Source organism: Lygodium microphyllum, chromosome 16, assembly GCF_053477565.2.
Source record: "Lygodium microphyllum isolate KBCC chromosome 16, Lygodium_microphyllum_v1.1.10, whole genome shotgun sequence".
NCBI lineage: Eukaryota > Viridiplantae > Streptophyta > Polypodiopsida > Schizaeales > Lygodiaceae > Lygodium > Lygodium microphyllum.
In genome coordinates, this window is record NC_141150.1 from 46332354 (window position 1) to 46352494 (window position 20141).

Consider the following 20141-nt stretch of genomic DNA (forward strand, 5'->3'; position numbering starts at 1 on the left):
CCTCTTTGAGGGCTATAAATAGTTGCCTCACACATGTTATTTAGAATATCCCATGTTGTTTCTGGAGACTTAGCATCCTTGATATGCAAAATGGTGCTAATCTTAAATGTCTTGAGAGCCTTTTTTTCATACTTTATTTACCTTCTCTTTGTACCGTGATTCATTTGGAAAAATATATTGTACTTTGAACCAGATTTAGTCTCTTTTGTCATCACCAAACACTTTCTACTTCATCTTCCTTCACTTTTTCTTTTCTTGTTAATCATCCATGTTTGAAAATACTCTCTTGGAGAAGAATCTTTGATAACCTTTAAATGAGGGAGCACAATCATGTACCATCAAAGATGGATGTAAGTGATAGCCTAGGTTAAGCCTCCAAGGATTGCACTTACCATATTCATATTGGCTACAAGCTCTCAAACTCCCCTTTAGTTCATCACACACCTCTTTGAGGGTTACAGATAGCTGCCTCACACATGTTCTTTAGAATATCCCATGTTTCCAAAGACTTAGCATCCTTGATATGCAAAATGGTGCTAATCTTAAACGTCTTTAGATCCTATCTCTCATACTCTCCTTACCTTCTCTTTATACCACGATTCCTCTTGAAAAATGTATTGTATTTTGAACCAAATTTAGCTTCTTATGTCATCATTAGACACTTTCTACTTCATGTTCCTTCCCTTTTTCTTTTCTTGATAATCATCCCTATTTGAAAATACCGTCAAGGCTAACTTCTTTATTCATGCAAGTGGTCTTCTTTGATCCCCCTTAGTTACATCCCACAAATCCTTCATCATCAACAAGCTTCTCAACGTGAACTCCCAAATTTAGTAATATTTTCATCAACCTCGCAACTCAAGTAACACTAACATTTGCACCTCATCTTGAATAATCTAGTTCAAAAGAAGATAAGGAATAAAAATTTGCCTGCAATATGATGAAGGATACCAATTGTTTCATTCCATGCTCTTTGGCAATGCGGAATAAACACAAGCAAACTAACCATGAGATTTATATGGGCTTGCTCTTCAAGTGATCTTTTGAATGCCATATTTTAACACAATTGTATTATTCAAGGTATCATCAAATTGTGTGAAATATACTTTTTAGACTTATCCCATTGAGTTGCAAATCAGTCTATGGAAGCCTTCAAAATTTTGCTTGAAATCACATTTATGAAAATTAAGACACCTCTCAAAGTGTGGCTCTTTTTTTTCTTAGGTTGATTGCATACACATCTAAATGAATTCCAATGAGGGACATGGTGCTAATGTGGCACATATAAGCTCTTTCAAAAATTGCTGAAGTTAAACAAAGGCGATTGGTTGATCCACCCCACCCAAAATATTTCTTTTATTAATAGTCGACATAAAGAAGTTAAACCTCGAACATGTTGACTTGTTTACAAAGGTGACTGACCTATCCACTCCACTTGAAATATTTTGCTTTCTAATAGTCAATACAAAGAAGTTGAACTTGCAATATATGGACTTATTTACATCATAGTCCAACCATCTTTCCAATCCACTTTGTATAGGTTAAGAATACATTTCAATTTTAATGGGCTTATTTACATCATTTTCCATTCCACTTTTTGTATAGGTTACAGAAATGCTTAAATTTTAATGAAATCTATTAGAACAATATGAAAATGATCCATTTTTATATCTATTGCCTAGTCGAAAACTACTTTAAGTGTTAGTGAAATGGTGTTAGACCCAAGGTCACGAGTTCCAATCTCCAAAGGGGCGGTGAAGGCACCTTATGTGATGTTAAAAGGGTAAATGGCTTGACTTGGCTAGTCACCAAGATGGATGTTGTAATAGGACTTGTCAAGTTGGTAATAAAGGGTTTGGGCACCCCTTGACTACAAGTATTGATACAAGCCCCGATATTCAATCAATACAAAAGCATTTTGCACCTAATGTTTGTTACCCAAAACTTTTAGGGTTTTAAATAGAGAAATCATGATGAATTAATGGTAATAGAGACATCTCAAGCATAACAACCTAACCACAAAGGCAAGTGGCGATTGTGATTAAGCTTGGTGCTTGATTTGGCCACTTAAGATGGGCATTTTCATCATCATCAATTGAACAATCTAATCTTTGTCAGTTTCAACTTGTGCAAAACATTTGACCATTCTATTTTTATTCACACAGCTTGATCCACATGCCATATCTTCTTTCTTTTTCTTGCCATCAAAACCACCATGTTACTTTGTTACTAATCATTCTTATCAACTCCTTTACCAATAATCACTTTAGTTAACCTTCAATGCCCTTAACATTGATTGATTAGATAATAGATTCTTTTGTGCAATTTAATGTCAAATATAATGCACAAAAAATTAGATAGCACGCATTCAGCATGAAAAGTTACATTGCAAGGCTTAAATCTCCACACCCTCTTATCTTCATCAATTAAATAACATCCCTTGAATTTTCCAAATGTTAATCACCCTTTGGGTGGCTTCCACCGAACACATGTATATCCAAGCAAAGTATATATCAATAGATAAAAATGTCTTGACAAATGCAATAATTTCATAGCATAATACATTCAAAATAATCACAAAATATTATTATTGATGACAAAAACACACAATCATTAAACCTTATAGCATCCTATTTGTAGCTATTGCAATCCACCCTTGAAAATAGCCCCCCCAAATTTTAAGATTTTGTGTTGGTGTGGCAATGTATATAAAAGTTTGTTTCTCTTTCTAAAGTTTTGACAAACAACTTCTTGTTGTTGGGGATCTTGTTACATGCCTTGAGGAGCTTTCTATACTCTTTTGCTTGGATTAGAATTTGGGCGTTTTGAACAACTTCCTGAGTCATATTTGGTCCTTTGATTGAAATGTCCTGAGCCCAGGTTCTCTGACATACTACAATGCTGGGAAATGTTGTTCAAAACTACTTGTTGTTTACTGTAGAAAATGACAAAAAAAATCACCAAAATCAAGAAAAAATAACGAGAAAAGTGAAACCAAAGCTGTTGCCCACCAAGTATTAGTGAAAGTACATCATTTCAGAGTGTTTCAGCATGAAAAAGCCATGTCAGTCCATACATATATGCTTACTGTAATAAATTTTAGATTTTAGTAAAAGAGAGCTAATAACGCCAAAATCGGATCCCAAGGCAATTAGATATTGTCAAGACCAAAGTCGGCATCATGTGGGCATAGCCTAAGCATATGACGGCCGATAAGCATGAATCCAACACCCAAGTATGTCATACAAACATCTGCCAATGAGTAGGTACACTCCCCAGTCAACAGGGCAAAGTGTTCCTACCACTACCAAAACCTAACACAAGTAGGTGTCAGTTCACAAAGATACGGATCCAAAACTAAGACTTAGCTCATAAGCATACAGTGAACCAAGAAATATGATGTATTATCCCAAAAGGTAAGAAGTCCCAAAGTCTTAAGTGTCTACAACTGCTCAATGGCATGTAACGGCTCAATGCATAAAAGTACCGCTTGGTCAATGTCTGATAAGCATTTAAGAATGCTCCCACTAGCACAAAAGTCGTATATACGAGCTCAAGAGCTCAAGCCAAGGCAAGATACATTGCCAATTATATAAGTCCAAGACAATACATTAATAGTACATCCCGAACATGTAAGCGGTAGAGCATTCGTATGTAGCATCTGTAAGCATATAAGACATCAAATGCATCCCAATCCAAACTCTGACAAGCCAAGTAACATCCAAGACTACTCTAGATAATCCAAAATGCATCCAAGGTGGAGCTTCAATGAGCACTCAAGCTCAACATATGCATAGGGTAATCAACCGTGACATGAGCATTAAGCCATAGGCAACGGGTATGCATAAACCCAAGAAACATCACTGTCAAAGCATATACCAATGTCAATAAGTACGGGCTGAAATAAGATCAAGCTTCCAAAAGCATCTGGATTCAATGACAAGCTCAAAGTCGTTCCTCGATGATCAATACATCATAGCATAATCCAAGACATACATCCGAAACCAATAGGTATATGTCAAAGCATGAAAGATAGCTTCAGTCCAAGAGTATTCAACATGCATTTGATGTTATAAACTGTGTATTTTCAGTCCCAAAATTAGGCCAAAATCATAGCATTACATGTAACTTTAATCCCCCAATCAATCGAGATGCAATAGGCATCAAACCGGTTATTCCCAAACAAACATAGGCATACAAATACATACTGTCTCAGGCCTGAAATCTGTTGCAAAATATTATGTCATCAGAATTTGGTAAATCTGACATCACCATCGCGTCCGAGCATACCAAACCCCAACTTAGACTCTTACTTTGTCTGAATCGGATTCCGAATACCCAAGATATGACAAAAGGAGTGATTTTTGGACCAGATTTTGAAACATGCGCAAAAAAAAACGTGAGCTGGCTAGGGGGGTTTGATGTCCCACGTATCAACAATGGGACCCAAAGGGGGTACAAATAAGGGCCAAAGAAGACCTACACCAAGCCTTGGCAAGCCTTGATAAACTGGAAGTAAGATCCAGGTGAAGGAAGCTCCAAGAGGTGTGAGCTATGACTGCCCACAACTTGTTTACAGCCTGTGAGACCTAAGAACTGAAGTAAAACTCTAAAAAAACTGATCAAATACTTCTGAATGTCCTGAAGGTGTCCAACAATGTCGGAAAGGTGCTCGAAAAGCCGAGGAGTGACGAGAGCTCGAAGGATTCAAATATGACTGTCAAGAAGGAGACCCAATGCAAGTAGGGAGTCAATGGGATGCTGAGAATGCCACGAACCAAGCTCAAGAGTCGGAAAGCAAAGCTCTGATACCAATTGAAAGGGAGCGACGGATCGAAGGTTGGACTCGAGAGCTATGGCGGGAGAGCAAGAGCAAGGGATAGACTAGAAATAAGAACTCCAGCAGTCACAATGTGTGATCGGGCCTTTCTTTCTTCAAACTATCACTAAACAAATAAAGAATAAAGTGACGGTGACGAACACCCGCCACCTGCAGTGTGCAGTGACAGTGACTGTCAGTATAGTAATACACGGACGGCTAGACGGAGGCACATTTACCTCCAACATAAACTTATCCCATTGAGTTGCAAATCAATGTCTATGGAAGCCTTCAAAATTTTGCTTGAAATCACATTTATTATCACATTTATAAAAATTAAGACACCTCTCAAAGTGTGGCTCTTTTTTTTCTTAGATTGATTGCATACACATCTAAATGAATCCCAATGAGAGACATAGTGCTAATGTGACACATATAAGCTCTTTCAAAAATTGCCGAAGTTAAACAAATGTGATTGACTGACCTAGCCCACCCAAAATATTTCTTTTATTAATAGTCAACATAAAGAAGTTAAACCTTGCACATGTTGACTTGTTTACAAAGGTGACTGACCTATCCACTCCACTTGAAATATTTTGCTTTCTAATAGTCAACACAAAGAAGTTGAACTTGCAACATGTGGACTTATTTACATCATACTCCAACCATCTTTCCAATCCACTTTGTAGGTTAAGAGTACGTTTCAATTTTAATGGGCTTATTTATATCATTTTCCATTCCACTGTTTGTATAGGTTACGAAAATGCTTAAATTTTAATGAAAGCTATTAAAACAACATGAAAATGATCCAATTTTATATCTATCGCCCAATCGAAAACTACTTTAAGTGTTAGTGAAATGGTGTTAGACCCAAGGTCACAAGTTCCAATCTCCAAGGGGCGGTGAAGGCACCTTATGTGATGTTAAAAGGGTAAATGGCTTGACTTGGCTAGTCACCAAGATGGATGTTGTAATAGGAATTGTCAAGTTGGTAATAAAGGGTTTGGGCGCCTCTTGACTATAAGTATTGATACAAGCCCCGATATTCGATCAGTACAAAAGCATTTTGCACCTAATATTTGTTACCCAAAACTTTTAGGGTTTTAAATAGAGAAATCATGATGAATTAATGGTAATAGAGACATCTCAAGCATAACAACCTAACCACAAAGGCAAGTGGCGATTGTGATTAAGCTTGGTGCTTGATTTGGCCACTTAAGATGGGCATTTTCATCATCATCAATTGAACAATCTAATCTTTGTCAGTTTCAACTTGTGCAAAACATTTGACCATTCTATTTTTATTCACACAGCTTGATCCACATGCCATATCTTCTTTCTTTTTCTTGCCATCAAAACCACCATGTTGCTTTGTTACTAATCATTCTTATCAACTCCTTTACCAATAATCACTTTAGTTAACCTTCAATGCCCTTAACATTGATTGATTAGATAATAGATTCATTTGTGCAATTTAATGTCAAATATAATGCACAAAAAATTAGATAGCACGCATTCAACATGAAAAGTTACATTGCAAGGCTTAAATCTCCACACCCTCTTATCTTCATCAATTAAATAACATCCCTTGAATTTTCCAAATGTTAATCACCCTTTGGGTGGCTTCCACCGAACACATGTATGTCCAAGCAAAGTATATATCAATAGATAAAAAGGTCTTGACAAATGCAATAATTTCATAGCATAATACATTCAAAATAATCACAAAACATTATTATTGATGACAAAAACACAATCATTAAACCTTATAGCATCCTATTTGTAGCTATTGCAATCCACCCTTGAAAATAGTCCCCCCAAATTTTAAGATTTTGTGTTGGTGTGGCAATGTATATTAGAGCTTGTTTCTCTTTCTAAAGTTTTGACAAACACCTTCTTGCTGTTGGGGATCTTGTTGCATGCCTTGAGGAGCTTTCTATACTCTTTTGCTTTGATTAGAATTTGGGCGTTTTGAACAACTTCCTGAGTCATATTTGGTCCTTTGATTGAAATGTCTTGAGCCCAGGTTCTGTGACATACTACAATGCTGGGAAATGTGGCACAATTGGAAGAGACAAAATGCCTTTTATGTTTCACGTCAGCAATGGAGTGAGAGGAATACATTCAACGCTTGGCATGCTACTTGGGCAAGTGCCTTCATATTGTCACTACCGGTACTGTGACCAAGGAGCATGCAAATCCTTGGATTGCAGCACTTTCTTCAGTTCCTTGCCAGTTCTAAGTCCTTGGTCTTTATGACGAGGGACACCCTTCAACCGGCTCATGTAAGTTGCTAATACTAGGTCAAGTGACCTCTGGTTGTCTTCTTTCACAAAATCAATTACCCATCGCTGAGAGAGAGAGAGACAGAGACAGACGAGAGAGAGAGAGAGAGAGAGAGAGAGAGAGAGAGATCTCAAAGTACTCATATTTCTTCCAAGGTCTGCAAAGTGAAACTCAAACAATTGGGACATAAAAGTCCAGGGTCCCAATGGCCGATCTCTTTGTCAATACCTCTTACCTGATCTAGCTTGTGTCAGTGTACAATACACTTCTGTTGTATCCATTTGAGAGGCAGGCTCTTATGTCTCACGCATCTGCACATCTGAAGTAATCACCAAACAAACAGTGGCATTTTACCCCTGACTTCAAAGTATGTAAGACCTCACCATGTAACAGCTTGTATCTCGGACAGTCCCGTCCTTCTTCTGAGATGCCTGTAGAGCCATAATATGGTTGAGGTCGACGAATAAATCCTTACTTCTATAAATTACACAGAGACTCTCTGAAAGATGAACATGATGTGGACTCCTTGAAACATCCATCATCAAATTCATAACGAATGAACTTGCTTAGCAAAAGATGGAGCGAGTATAACAATTCCCTACAAAAATTTTATAGCAGTAATGGGCCCCAGATAGTATTTCCTTTTAGGACGTCTGCAAGGAGCACCGAACAGAGCTGGTATTAACCGTATTCCAAGGAGAGCATCTTTAACATGACAGGTCAGCCAGCAGCAGCTCCATGAAGCTGGTTTTGCATTCTTGCAGTTTGCTAATGGCAATGGAGTCAGTCCGTGTAAACCACATTGCTCAATACTTTCAAGCACCAAACATATCGCAAAGGTGACATCCAATCATGGAAGCTAGAACTTCTTGATGCCTTGGGCCAGATATGCCCCAGCTGACTGCAAAAGACAACTGGTAACCTCCATAAATATTGTTTAATAATCAGGTAAATACTAATAGGGGACGGCATTGGGTTCTCTCGAGTGTGATCTTGTTCGATTTGGACTGCACTCCCATTAATTTCACAAAATGTAGATTGTCTGCCACAAATTAAATCAACTTTCTTTCACAAACTACTGCAGCAGTAATGGTGTGCCGTAGTCGAGCTTTGGTAATGCATCCACCCTGCAAGAAGCTTAGATGAGTTTTGCAGCTACAATAATCAGTTTGACACATCCACTACTTTTCTATTTGCATGGAACCTCGCCACCTGCCCATCACAATGTTTCAGAGAAGGAATGCACAAGCCGCTGCCTCTAGCCATTGGGGGGGAGAAAACATGCATTTGGAGCCTTTCTTTGATAAGATGTTAATGGCAAACACACAAACTACTTACTTTTGTCTTATCTTCAATAGACCAGTGCCAATTGGCATGGGTATTCCCATAATGATACACTCGCTAACACCTTCAATTTGATCAAGTCTACCATGAATAGCTGCATCAAAGAGATGATCTGTTGTTTTCTCAAATGATGCTAGCATAAGTACACTGTCCTTCATCTTTGCAATACCAAACCTTGTGATCCCCAGTACCTCACCCTGTAAAGGTAGATAAAAATCAGTCAACACACAACTCTCATGTAAACAGTACAATAAGGATACTGATGGTTGATGACATTCTGTAGTCATAACAACTTTGAATAACTCCAAACAAAATGGAGCAGCACTGTGACACAATTCTTTATAAAAATGCAAGAACGTGGTTCAGACTGTTTCATTCAAAACAATCTGTCTTAGTATGCTTCTGCAGAATGCAGACAAAATAATGTGAAATGTCTGTTTTGCTTTGAAAAGACAGTCAGTAAAACAACACACTTGATACAAATCCACTACAAGTAAATAACAATGGTGCATTCTGAACTCAAAGGCAGACATATGTACCATGGCATAAATATGTAGCCTTATAAGCAGATACAAAATACATCAGGTCATGATGGCATGCAAAATCCAAGGACGTCCCAATCCTCTTTTGTTAATCATTCTAAAATTCATTAAATTGAATTTTGTACAGGTTTACATTACTTCTACATGCAGCTTTGACTGAGCTAAATTCTCTTGTAAGAAGTGGGTAGGCTCTTGAAAGAGGAAGTTAATAGGCCCCCCTGACAATGGCTCCTGTAGCTCTTTCCAAGGTTCCTCTTTAACTTGAAGGTTACTTCACATGCGACAAACTATAGCGAGACTAACCTTGCCTTTGCAGACACGATATTGTTTTGGCAGACCTAAAACTCCAGCTACAATGGAAAACAATCCCTCGGGTATGGACGGTGAATCTCTTCAAGTATGCTCTCAAGGTCCTTTAGAGTGAGACAGAGTGGGGACGCACAGTGGGGATCCTTGCTACTTTGGAGGCTAGAATTCAGATAAGGGCTGGAACACATACCCTTGAAGCCCCGAGAAGACAAGCACCATGGACCTCACACAAAGGAGGACCCAAAAGTTTCGAAGACAAGGAAACTCTTTCCAAGAAACCCACGATTACTCCAATGTCCATAGGAAAGCGAAGTGCTAGCTCTTGTCCAATGTATGGATCTATACCATACAAGATGTCCTACTAGGCATGGCTTTCGGAGTTCCTTACAAAAGAAGAACCAAGTGTCATTCTTGATTGCAATGGGGACTTGTACGAATCACATTTTACCTCTGATTTCAAACACTAACACATGAGAGGGACATAAGTGGGGTCTCCTTTTCGTGAACTGGATTATTGAAGCCAATTGATGTGATTTGCAACCCAGCATTGAAGCCTCATGCGATAGGATCTTCATAGAGTGCTGGTTGAAGGGTCTCTTATTCATAAAATCAGGTCTGATGGAGTGACGTGTATGTAGTGCTTAACAGGGAGTAACCAAAGAGATTGCTCCCACTTGATCTCTTTATCTAATTCTCTCCCTATAAGATAAGCTGGCTGCTAATAGTGAAATCATAGGTCTGGCTCTTCCCAATGGGGCTAAGTTTCTTGGATGGTTTCTTGAAAATGATTCAATTATGGCGAGAGTCGAATCTGGATAGAGCAATAGCCATTTGGAGACTGTTTGGTCTAGCCACAGGCCTCAACTATAATGCACAAAAGTCCACTCTCACCAACTGTACAGACAGAAACCTACATGCTTTGGGTTGACACGGTGGGGGGAGATCACTGGACACTTGGGATATCCCATTGGGGTGGATTGGCCCCTTCAGTGTTGATTGGATGTCTTCACACATTCATTACAAGTTTATGTACTGGAAAGCTCAGCACTACTCTCTACATGTGTGCCTTAAAGTTGTACAAACAGTGATGATAAGTATGATCTCCTACCTCTTGTGTTTGCTTCCTTGGTTACAAGTCATTGCAAGAATCAGTCCAGCCCATCTTCTTTATGGCATGAAAAAAGCAGGAATTTGTTTGGATCAAGTATGGATCCCTTGGCAACATGTTATTACGCCAAAGTGTATTGGCAGTGCTACCTTGTTGGACTGTAAACAGTTTACAGATGGCCCTGTTACAGTCCTTCTGTAAACACCACCACCCTTGGACACACATTACTATAGCTTTCATTGAGGAATTTGGCATCTCACATGGTCACACTAGAATCCACACCTCCTTGTGGCATGTATTAAATTCGACTCAAGAAATTAAAATGCCACTGTCTTTCCTTCTTCCCACTTTTTGCTTCCTGGTCAAAGATTGTTCACTTCACTACTCGGTGTCCCCTCAACTCTATAAAGGAGACTAATGCAATGCAAGTTGAGGTTTGAGTCACGTTCAGGTTGCTTGATTGGCCTATAAGCACATGGACTGATAAGTTTAATAGGATGGCACGATTAGGTTAGAAGATTGTAAGAAATGTTATCATTCCGAATTAGTCTCAAGTTTATTGTTTCTGCCATATCCAAGGATAGTAAAGCTAAGTGGTCCAAGGAAAAATTCTAACTGGCAACTTCTTATTGTCAAGTTTATTGTTTCCACCATATCACAAGATCTCCTGTGGCAGATGTGTCTTCTGTACCACATGATGAGACTTTTCTGCTGATCTCTTTTTTGCCCAGTTGATAGACAAGTCTAAAGTTTCATTTTTTGAGTATGAATTTTAATAATACATCAGCATACATTCATCCATTCTTGGGCTTTGGGCGAGATGCCGTCCATAGCCACTTTAAAGTTCATTTTCTTTGTGGACTGGTCTTTGGCATATTTGGGGGAAACACATTGCATTCATATTTGATTCGGTCTCAAGTATGCGTAATCATGCGGGTCATGTTCAGTGACTATTATTGTGGCAAGTTAGGTCCATGGTTTCTATTGGTGCAATGTGTGGATGGATATCATCACCACCAGCTGTGTCGGCTTAATAATTCCCTTCTACTATAATTGTAGCCCTGTGTTGTTTGTGGCCTTGCTGCTTCTTGTGTTGTTTTCTACCTGTCTTTTGAGTCCGCTTGGTTGGCAAGAAGATCCTTTGTAAATATTTCTATTCATTAATTCAAAATCCAGAGAGAGAGAGAGAGAGAGAGAGATGCCTTATATGTCATGACGTCAGCCAAAAGCATCATGTGTCTGATATCAATACTCATTCCATGGCTTGCCATAGTGTAGTTAATTTCATCAATAATGCATTTCCGAGCTGCTTCAATTCCAAGTGTCTGTTCAGCTTCATAAACATGGTTGCTTTTTGTATTTCTTCCATCCACACCATCAGTGCCCATCACAGCTGCAAGATTGGTTCTGCACTAAGAAGCAATAAATTTTAGAAAGAAAACTTACCTTTCCTTTGACTAATGAAGTACTTTGATTAATCCTACAAATAAACCTCCTTCAGATAGGAAGAATACATGAGTTGCAAATTTTCTGATGATAATTTAGACAGCATTTAGAGCTGTGCCCTTTCATATTCAAAGACATGGATTGAACTGACAACAAAATATACCCTTCCACCAGAAGATTATATTTGCCTTTGTCCTGATTGATGACAGCCCGCTCTACAGTTGGAATCCCCTACATTAAGTTTTAAACATGTCAGAGCACTTAGAGCTGCTACCTACATTTGGGAACCTATAGGAGTCTCAACACATTTTGATTACATACAAGATAAGAGTTACCTTCCAGCAAGAAAAGCACAGACGTGTTGTTACCAGGACATTATGAAGCAGATAAAATACAAAAAGATGGTACAGACCTTGACAATGACTTTGGGTAACATATTTCTCAAGTTATACAGAGCAAAGTGAAGCTTCTTTCGATCAGACTCTGCAGGAAATATCACCAGTTTTTCATGATCCAGTATTCTGATGTGCTGATCATGAAAACATGCAGAGTTATGATGTGTGAGTGGAAAACTAAGAGTTAAGGATTGACTGACATAGAAATGGTAAGGAATAGAAACCTGTTGCTTGATTTTTAATTTGGGAGCTTTCATGATTGACTCTGCAACTGTATAAGCTGATATATCAAGTTGCAGAGCTTCTATTCTTTTACCATCTAGCTTCACGGAAACCAATGCTTGCCCTGCTTTTAGCACAGTTTTGATACTCTTTGCAACCTGCAAATAGTCCATGCCAATGTCCGATGTATGTAAAGATAAATATATGCAAATGTCAACAGAGGCCACAACAGTAACCCTGCCATAAAGGTGGATCATATAAGGGTATATGCTCTTTTACCTCACCAAGCACCGTTTTCTCAATGCGTGCCTTGACTATTCGAGCTGCTTTTAGATCAGTTTCACATACCAATTTTGCTGTGATAATTGGTGTACTAATATTCTTTGCTGCATTTATGATCTCTTTGATTCGAGGAACACCAAGCGTTACATCTGTTCATTCTCATTAAGGAAGTACCAAGCTATGTTTATCACAGTTGCAAATATATGCAGGGAAACTGTGAAAGGTGGCCTGGAATGAGAAACTCCTGAAAAGCACGAAACATTTCAGTGTTTCACTGAAATGCTCCGATTTGCTTTCAGCCATCTCACCTGGTGTTTCAATGTTCAGCTATTTAAGGACAAAATGTTTTGCTCATGAAATACAATGTTTTGGCATGAAACATGTCATCTTAACTTTGTTCAGCATTAAGGTGTATCACCAGCAAATGATGTCAGCTCGTATGGAAAAGTGGTTTTTCCTTGTAATTGTAGGACTTACCTACTACGTAAGTTTTACTAAATCTCCCAACTAGACTGCAGCAACTAATCATGAACATCTAGTGCTTAAATAAAAGTCTACGGTTGTACACACAGCTTGTATCTCAGCAAGGATAACTTGAATCATCCATATGTTTATAGGCCTCTAGACAAAGCTATTCCCACCAAGGACAGAGAATTGGTGAGAACGGTTTTCAAAATTTGAAGATGAAGTAGAGCAAAAACCTAAGATGAGACCCTAATTTCAACCGGGTTGGATATTGTGTGTAAACCACTCCTCAAACAGGGAGTTGAGCCTCACTGAAATGAACTGCTGTCTTAGAGACAAGACTGTTGCTACTTGAAAAAAGTGCTCGAATAGTATAATACTGGAAGAACCAAAATTTGTGTAATGGTCAACTGGATACTAACCTTATGAAGCTCAAGATTCACAATGGAGTGAAATGAGGAAATCAAACAAAACTAAGCCTAAAGAAATGTGCGAAAGTGATTATGAAGAAGATTTATGTGGAGGAAAAAGCACCACAAAGCTGGTTTTGAAGCAGCACTTGCAGCATTCAGTGGGGCAGGTTGATGTGCAAAGTCTTGAGACTCTTTGTGACAAATGTCAAAGGCTTGTAAGGGCAAGAGTTGCTCCTCTTGGAAGCCAACCGTTGGTTCAAGAGGACAAGTTATTGATCCAAGCTAAAGCCTGGAGGGAAAATCTTGGTTCCTTTACGGGACCTATTATCTATGCACCTTAAATACTTGAGAATAGCAAGTTGAGCTCCTGCCTGAGTTGAAGACGACATGTAGGGCAAGCCATCTGACTGGCATTTTTGCTGGGATGTTTTCTGTAGAGATTTTTGGTGAGTGGTTTGCTTTTCGGGATTCTCCTCTAAAGGTACAGAGACAAATATTACAGGACATCAAAGGAGGCTATATCATGGTAGAGACAATGGCCAAAGAGTAAACGCCAATTTGGAGGCTGAACACAAGGACTTCTTGATTTGGACCGCTCTCTTCACTGGAGGGGACATACTTCTTCTGTGATTATTGTTGGCAGAAAAAAGACCCACAATTTCACAATTGGTGAGTATGCCAAGCTTTGGAGAGGAGATTTAGATCTGACAAAGTAATTATACTGCTCTCAACAGAGGGTTGGAGAAGTTGCTCAGTGGGTCAAGTGGTGCTAAATAGACCCTCACCCTGAAGGACATACGATAACTAAATAGCTTATTAAGTATCTTGATGAATTTAGGCATTATCAATGGTCTGTGAAGGATACTCATACTTGCAACACCTGCAAAATGGAAGGTCTTCAATGTCATTTGAGTCCCTGGCTCTCCTATGCTTTGAGCACCTACTGCTCCAACAGCTGATCCAGCCTCCATTCGTTTCTTGTGATAACGTGAGATACAAGTCTCAAGGAAAACCTATAATGGTGTCAAAGCTTGTGAGAAGCATATAAGAGGTTAGAGCAGTTTCCTGAGCTTACACATTTCTCTACTACACAAGCAATCGCATTATCAAAGTATATTATGAAACACAAACTGCAAGTTTACATAACAGAATAAGTTCAAACTAACCTCCAATTGTCGTGCAGTTAAACCTGATATGCTTGCAGCAGCTTTCTCAGTCACCAGATTGCTGTCCAATGGATCCGCTTCCTCAGGCAAACCAAGAATTGATCTGGTCTTCTTAATTGCAGAGATGATTTTATCAATGAATGTTTGTAGGCTCTGTTTGAATGCCATTGAGCATCCACCTTCTTGACTCATGTCATGCTTAGAAAATCTTTTTGATACTTTTTCAGAGAGAGCAGTAATAGAAAGGACAGGCGATCCAAAAGCAGGACAAATGGCCTGCCAAAAACAAATAAAGACAACAACATGTAAAACAACCAAGTAGAAGCACAGCTGGAAGACAAGTTAATATTCTCATTGAGAAAAATTGAAATTTGGTGACATGGTTGAACCATCCATACAATAGCATAGCTCAGTAGGACATACCTTTGTTTTCATCAACAGCCGATCAAGATTCAGTGGAGTTCCATCTTTGCCTTCCATGTTGACAGGGTCCATACAGTCATCACCATAGAGAAGCTGGACAATACCTGCACTCGAGTTCCGCACAGTGCCATCGTAGTGCATATACAGATCTTCCAATGACTTCATGAGTCTACGAGACATGTAACCCGTTTCTGCTGTCTTAACCTGCATCATGCAGTATCATGGACTCAGTACAGGGGGCTCTGTCAAATGCCATGTAGTGAAAAGAAGTTCAGCATGTACTTTCCTTACCGCAGTGTCAACAAGACCTTCCCTTCCACCCATAGTATGAAAAAAGAACTCTGTTGCTGACAAACCAGTGAAAAAAGAATTGGCAACAAAACCCTTGGCCTGTAACAAGCATCTCCATTATGGCAGCATGTCAGCAGATTAGACATGAAGGAGACATAAGGCAGTCTGTTAAAAAGCATGGAGCACAATAGAACCTGAGGGGTTTTGTCATGCCTAGGAAAGTGTGGTAAGCTGCGATCAATGAAACCATTTGGGGCACGCTTTCCTCCCACTGACTGCTGGCCCACACAAGCAATCATTTGACTAATATTAATAGGGGATCCCTTTGAGCCACACTGTGACATAATGAGTGGACTGTTCCGCCAATGAAGTTCTTCCAAGCAGACCTGATTTTACAAAGAAAACCCTTGTGTCATTCATGAATCATGAGAATCCCAGACCTTAAATGTCCAACAGATATCTGCTGACATGAGCTCCAGTGTTGTTTTGTTATTTTCAAACAAGGCCAAGTGCACATCACTACTATTAACTGTCTGCATCCACAGGTATTTAATCTTCCTTATACTTCATTCCATTCTCTGTGACCGTATCAAATACTTTCTGACAGTATCAAGTACTTCTGGCATTACAAGAAAATCTGACAGTATTTGATATATATCAGCACTGGCCAAAGTGTCCCCCATTTAATATCGAGAGGAACTTCATCCTCTATCTTGTGTATATTTTTCAACCTACAGCATCCAATGTTTTTGCTAACACAAAATAGCTGAGCAATTATACATATTGACTGGTTTGCTCAGTGAGGTCAAAAGAGCTTCTAAGAGGGCCAAAGTAACAACCAAGTTTTATTCATCAAGGCTCAGTTGGACAAAATATGTCTTTTGCAAATGCTCCTAGCAACACCCTATGGGCAATATGTTCTTTGCTTGTGAGGTTACAGCAGAGTCGCAGACATCAAAATTTGGAGCATCTGGAAAGCCGCCTTTGAATGTGCCAAATTTGAGGAGCATTTACACAGTCTCATGATAAGGGAATCCCAAATCAATGTCTCCTCCAAATACAGAAAGAGCATATGCACATGTCCATACCACACATCTCTGACAGTGATAACACATGAATCTTCATATACTATATAAGTGTAAGCATGTACAGGATGCATTCAGAGATTAAGAAGCAGCCAAACATTTCAATTCAATTAGGCACAAACCAAACACAGCAATGAAACAACTATGACTGTACTCCCAAGAGGTAATTGGTACCAAAAGCTTCACTCACCTTTCCAGCAATCTCTCGAATCTTATTTAGCTCACCAGTTATCTCAGCTTCCAAAGTTTGTGCTGCATCACACCCTGGTTGAAGGGTGAGCTTTCCTTTGTTGTACAAAGTTATGTGCTTGTCACACATACTGTAACCTTCCCTTATTCGCTCCTCCTTCTTTGCAGTGAGAGTAGCACCCGGTTGCACATCATCAATTCCGATTGAAAATCCATGATTGCCTATCCAACGTGCACTACATAAAAGGAAAGGAACTAGAATGACATATCTACAATAGTTAGGTTGCAGAGAACTGTGTCAAGTAGAAAGACTTATTGACTCTACAAAATCTCATACAGCTGACAGAAAATGCCTCAACCTTCTTTCAGTTCGAAAGTCCCCACCAAAAAAAAAAGGGAATGATGAAAAGTCCAGTCAAATTGATTATAGATGTCAGCTTAAATCTTACGACGACTTTTTAAACCACTGAAGCAATAGCAGTTCTAAATGGGCCACTCCTAGCTTGATGAATCCTGGATAACCACAAATTACTTCAGCCCAATTGACAAATAGTTTTGAGGTTTCGAGGTTACAAATACAAAATTTCAAAGACTGATCTACCAATTATTGATGGAAGCAGCTTTAGACTAGCAAGTAAAAATATATGCGTGAATGGTGTAGCAGCGTGATACATTAACTTGACATTTCAAGGCTTCCTTTCTCAAGGGCTATTGAGAAAAGGGTCGTTCTTGTAGAAAAACATAAGTACACTGACAAGAACTTGGCATTCAAAGCTTTCTTTTCAATGTTTTATCAAATGGAGGATTTTCGTTTTAGACATTATTTAAAAATCTGTGGTCCATATACTTGCTCACCATCATGTTTCATGGCAATACCAATGCAACATTAGACATATAATCAACAATGCCTGAACCCAAATAATCACCAATCTCAGAAGTTTTCCACAAGATTGAGGTGTTGTATGATCGGTGGCTTTATGATTCAACGTATGGATGCCCCACTGGAACTACAACAAAGTCAGTGAAAATTAGAAGATGGATACAAATACAAATCTTGCAGCATGAATCCAAGAGCAAGTAGGGGACAAGGTTCTTGTATTTCAGCACACAAATCTTGCATTTCAGCCACACCCATTCTAGCATGAGCATAGAATTTACGAGAGATTCACACTCATCATCAGCAAAAAGTTGGTGCACACCTCTTGGGGATTTGGCATAAATGTCCATGGACTTTTGATTACTAAGAATATCTTGCTTTAAGCTTCTCTACAGGAGCAAAGCATCCTACACAACATAACTACAGGTTCAACCCAACAAACCATCGTTGTCATGTCCAATGGAATTCGATTAGTACTATTTGATACTAGTACGGAACTAATCAAACTAATAAATCTTGGATCTACATCAGATGCTACGTCCAGGGAAAAAAATTGTGCATATAACTTAAGGCCTATACTTAATGTTGGGACTTAAAATAATACACTTCAAATGTAGAATCAAAAGCATACCTTGTGCCAGCAAAGACAATGCAAGTTTTTAGAACGCTCAAGTAGCTTTTGAAATTTATTTCGGTTTATGAGGTAGAACTTTTATCTTTTTGGCATTTTGGTCAAAATCTCAAAATCATCATACACTTCTACCATGAGTAGCTTTTATTACTAGCCAAATGTAAGGTCATGGTTTCAATGCAATATCAAAAGTAGCCTATTGTGGAGGAACTATTTAGATTGCTATAGCCTCTAGTGGATGGTTTGAACTTGCTCTTGAAAGAGCTTATTTCACCATCAAATGCTAATATTTTTCTTTTTGCAATGGCTCCATTAATTGAATTTATAGCTATAGAGTATTTTACCTAACTTCAAGTACCCTCATAAATTGGCACAAGTCCTTTAGCTTGTGGGAATAATCATTCCATATAGTTTCTCTTCTTCATTCCCATTTTTGGTTTCAGTTTCCACCCCCAAAAAGCTCTTCAATGGGCAAGACTCGAGACTGTTCATGCCCATATATAAGGCACCTCCCATTCATTCTTGACCAGCCACACCCACTTCTTTTACTCACTTCCTGAGATCTTCATCTCTCTCTCCTCTCCTTCCACCGTCTCCATCCCTGTTGCCAGACACAAGTCTCCAACTTCCTGGGGCTGCGTTTATGGTGGTACTACTCACTTCTCCTCCCCAGCTGGCAACCATCCACACCTTGGCGACAGCACTCCACCTCTTGGCGTTAGCATCTGCCACCTGGCATCAGCTCCACCTCTTCCAGGTGTCATCACCCACCGGTGTCGTGATGTTATGAGGACACAGTGTGAAAAAGTATGGAATGCATCATCATCCGACTTCTTATTAATCAAGAGAGTCAATGTGATCTAAGTCATTAGTATTAGTGTGAGTTGCATGGATTATCCAAAAATACTAGATTTTTGGATAATTTTAGCCAATATTTGATATTATTTATTGTAAAAATCCGAAAAAGTGAGAAAAGCTTCTAGATTAGGATGGCAAGCAAAAAGCAAGTTGCTTTTTCAGCCAGTTAGGAGATTTTTAATAAAAAAGACAGATTGACAAAATCACGTGCGTCGCGATCGCGTAAACAGGCTGAAAACTGCAGATTGAATTGAAAAAAGAAGAAGTGATCTGGGAGATCCATGATCAGGTGTCCTGGGGTTTTACTCCCCTTTCGGAGCCAACGGAGCTATCAAATTTGGATTCCGAGCAGCAGAGAAGGAGCTGTAAATTTTATGCACGTTTTGTTCTACAAAGAAGCTCCAAGAGATCTAATGCCTGGAGATTGCTTCTAAGTAGTGCGAAGATTCCAGGTTCTTTCAATACATATTGATTCAATTCATTGTGATTTGTTTTTGTAGTGTTTACCACTTGGGTATTCTCTATCTTCTCTTCCATCTCCTATCTCTACTTCCTTCTACTTCTGATTCCCGATGGATTCGACCTTTCGACAAAAACCCCTCCGACACCGGTGTTGGCAACAATATCAGACTCTGCTAGTATTTGCGTTTTGCACCCTAGCGGCTCCTCCACCATCAAACATCACATCATGTGGCTAGCGACATCATCTCCAAGCCTTGGTTGCATTTTGACTTCCTAGTGGTTCCTCTACAGTAGGCGACCTCCTCGCAGCCCCAAAGACCGCTATTGTTTGCATTTAGGCAGTCTAGCTCATCCTCTTCCACTGGCATCACATCACAGCTGGCGCTTCCATCATCAAAGGATGCTACATTTGTGCTTTCAGTTTCTGGCTCTTTCGTCTTCTCCAACGTCACTCCCCAACTATAGAATTCGAAAAAAACCTGCAAAAATCTCCCACACATGCTAGCTGATCGAATCATAAAGGATGGA

General features: G+C 39.1%; 1 protein-coding gene across 4 annotated transcripts in view; it reads right to left on the minus strand.

The window, feature by feature from the left end:
* Positions 1 to 7229: 7229 nt before the first annotated feature.
* The window catches only part of NRPC1 (nuclear RNA polymerase C1), an 88034-nt gene continuing 75122 nt past the window's right edge, over positions 7230 to 20141 (minus strand). For 2 of the 4 annotated variants that reach the window (XM_087695706.1, XM_087695709.1), the window contains 13 exons: positions 16787 to 17021; positions 15706 to 15897; positions 15512 to 15610; positions 15221 to 15424; positions 14798 to 15073; positions 14497 to 14644; positions 12751 to 12902; positions 12474 to 12629; positions 12267 to 12383; positions 12018 to 12085; positions 11611 to 11815; positions 8444 to 8646; positions 7230 to 8232 (listed from right to left, as the gene is read on the minus strand). In XM_087695706.1, coding sequence (XP_087551832.1) covers positions 8181 to 8232; positions 8444 to 8646; positions 11611 to 11815; positions 12018 to 12085; positions 12267 to 12383; positions 12474 to 12629; positions 12751 to 12902; positions 14497 to 14644; positions 14798 to 15073; positions 15221 to 15424; positions 15512 to 15610; positions 15706 to 15897; positions 16787 to 17021 — 2107 coding nt within the window. In that variant the 3' untranslated portion in view covers positions 7230 to 8180. Of the gene's footprint in view, positions 8233 to 8439; positions 8647 to 11610; positions 11816 to 12017; positions 12086 to 12266; positions 12384 to 12473; positions 12630 to 12750; positions 12903 to 14496; positions 14645 to 14797; positions 15074 to 15220; positions 15425 to 15511; positions 15611 to 15705; positions 15898 to 16786; positions 17022 to 20141 lie in introns of those variants that run through there. The other 2 variants (XR_015693542.1, XM_087695707.1) reach the window with 2 other exon arrangements.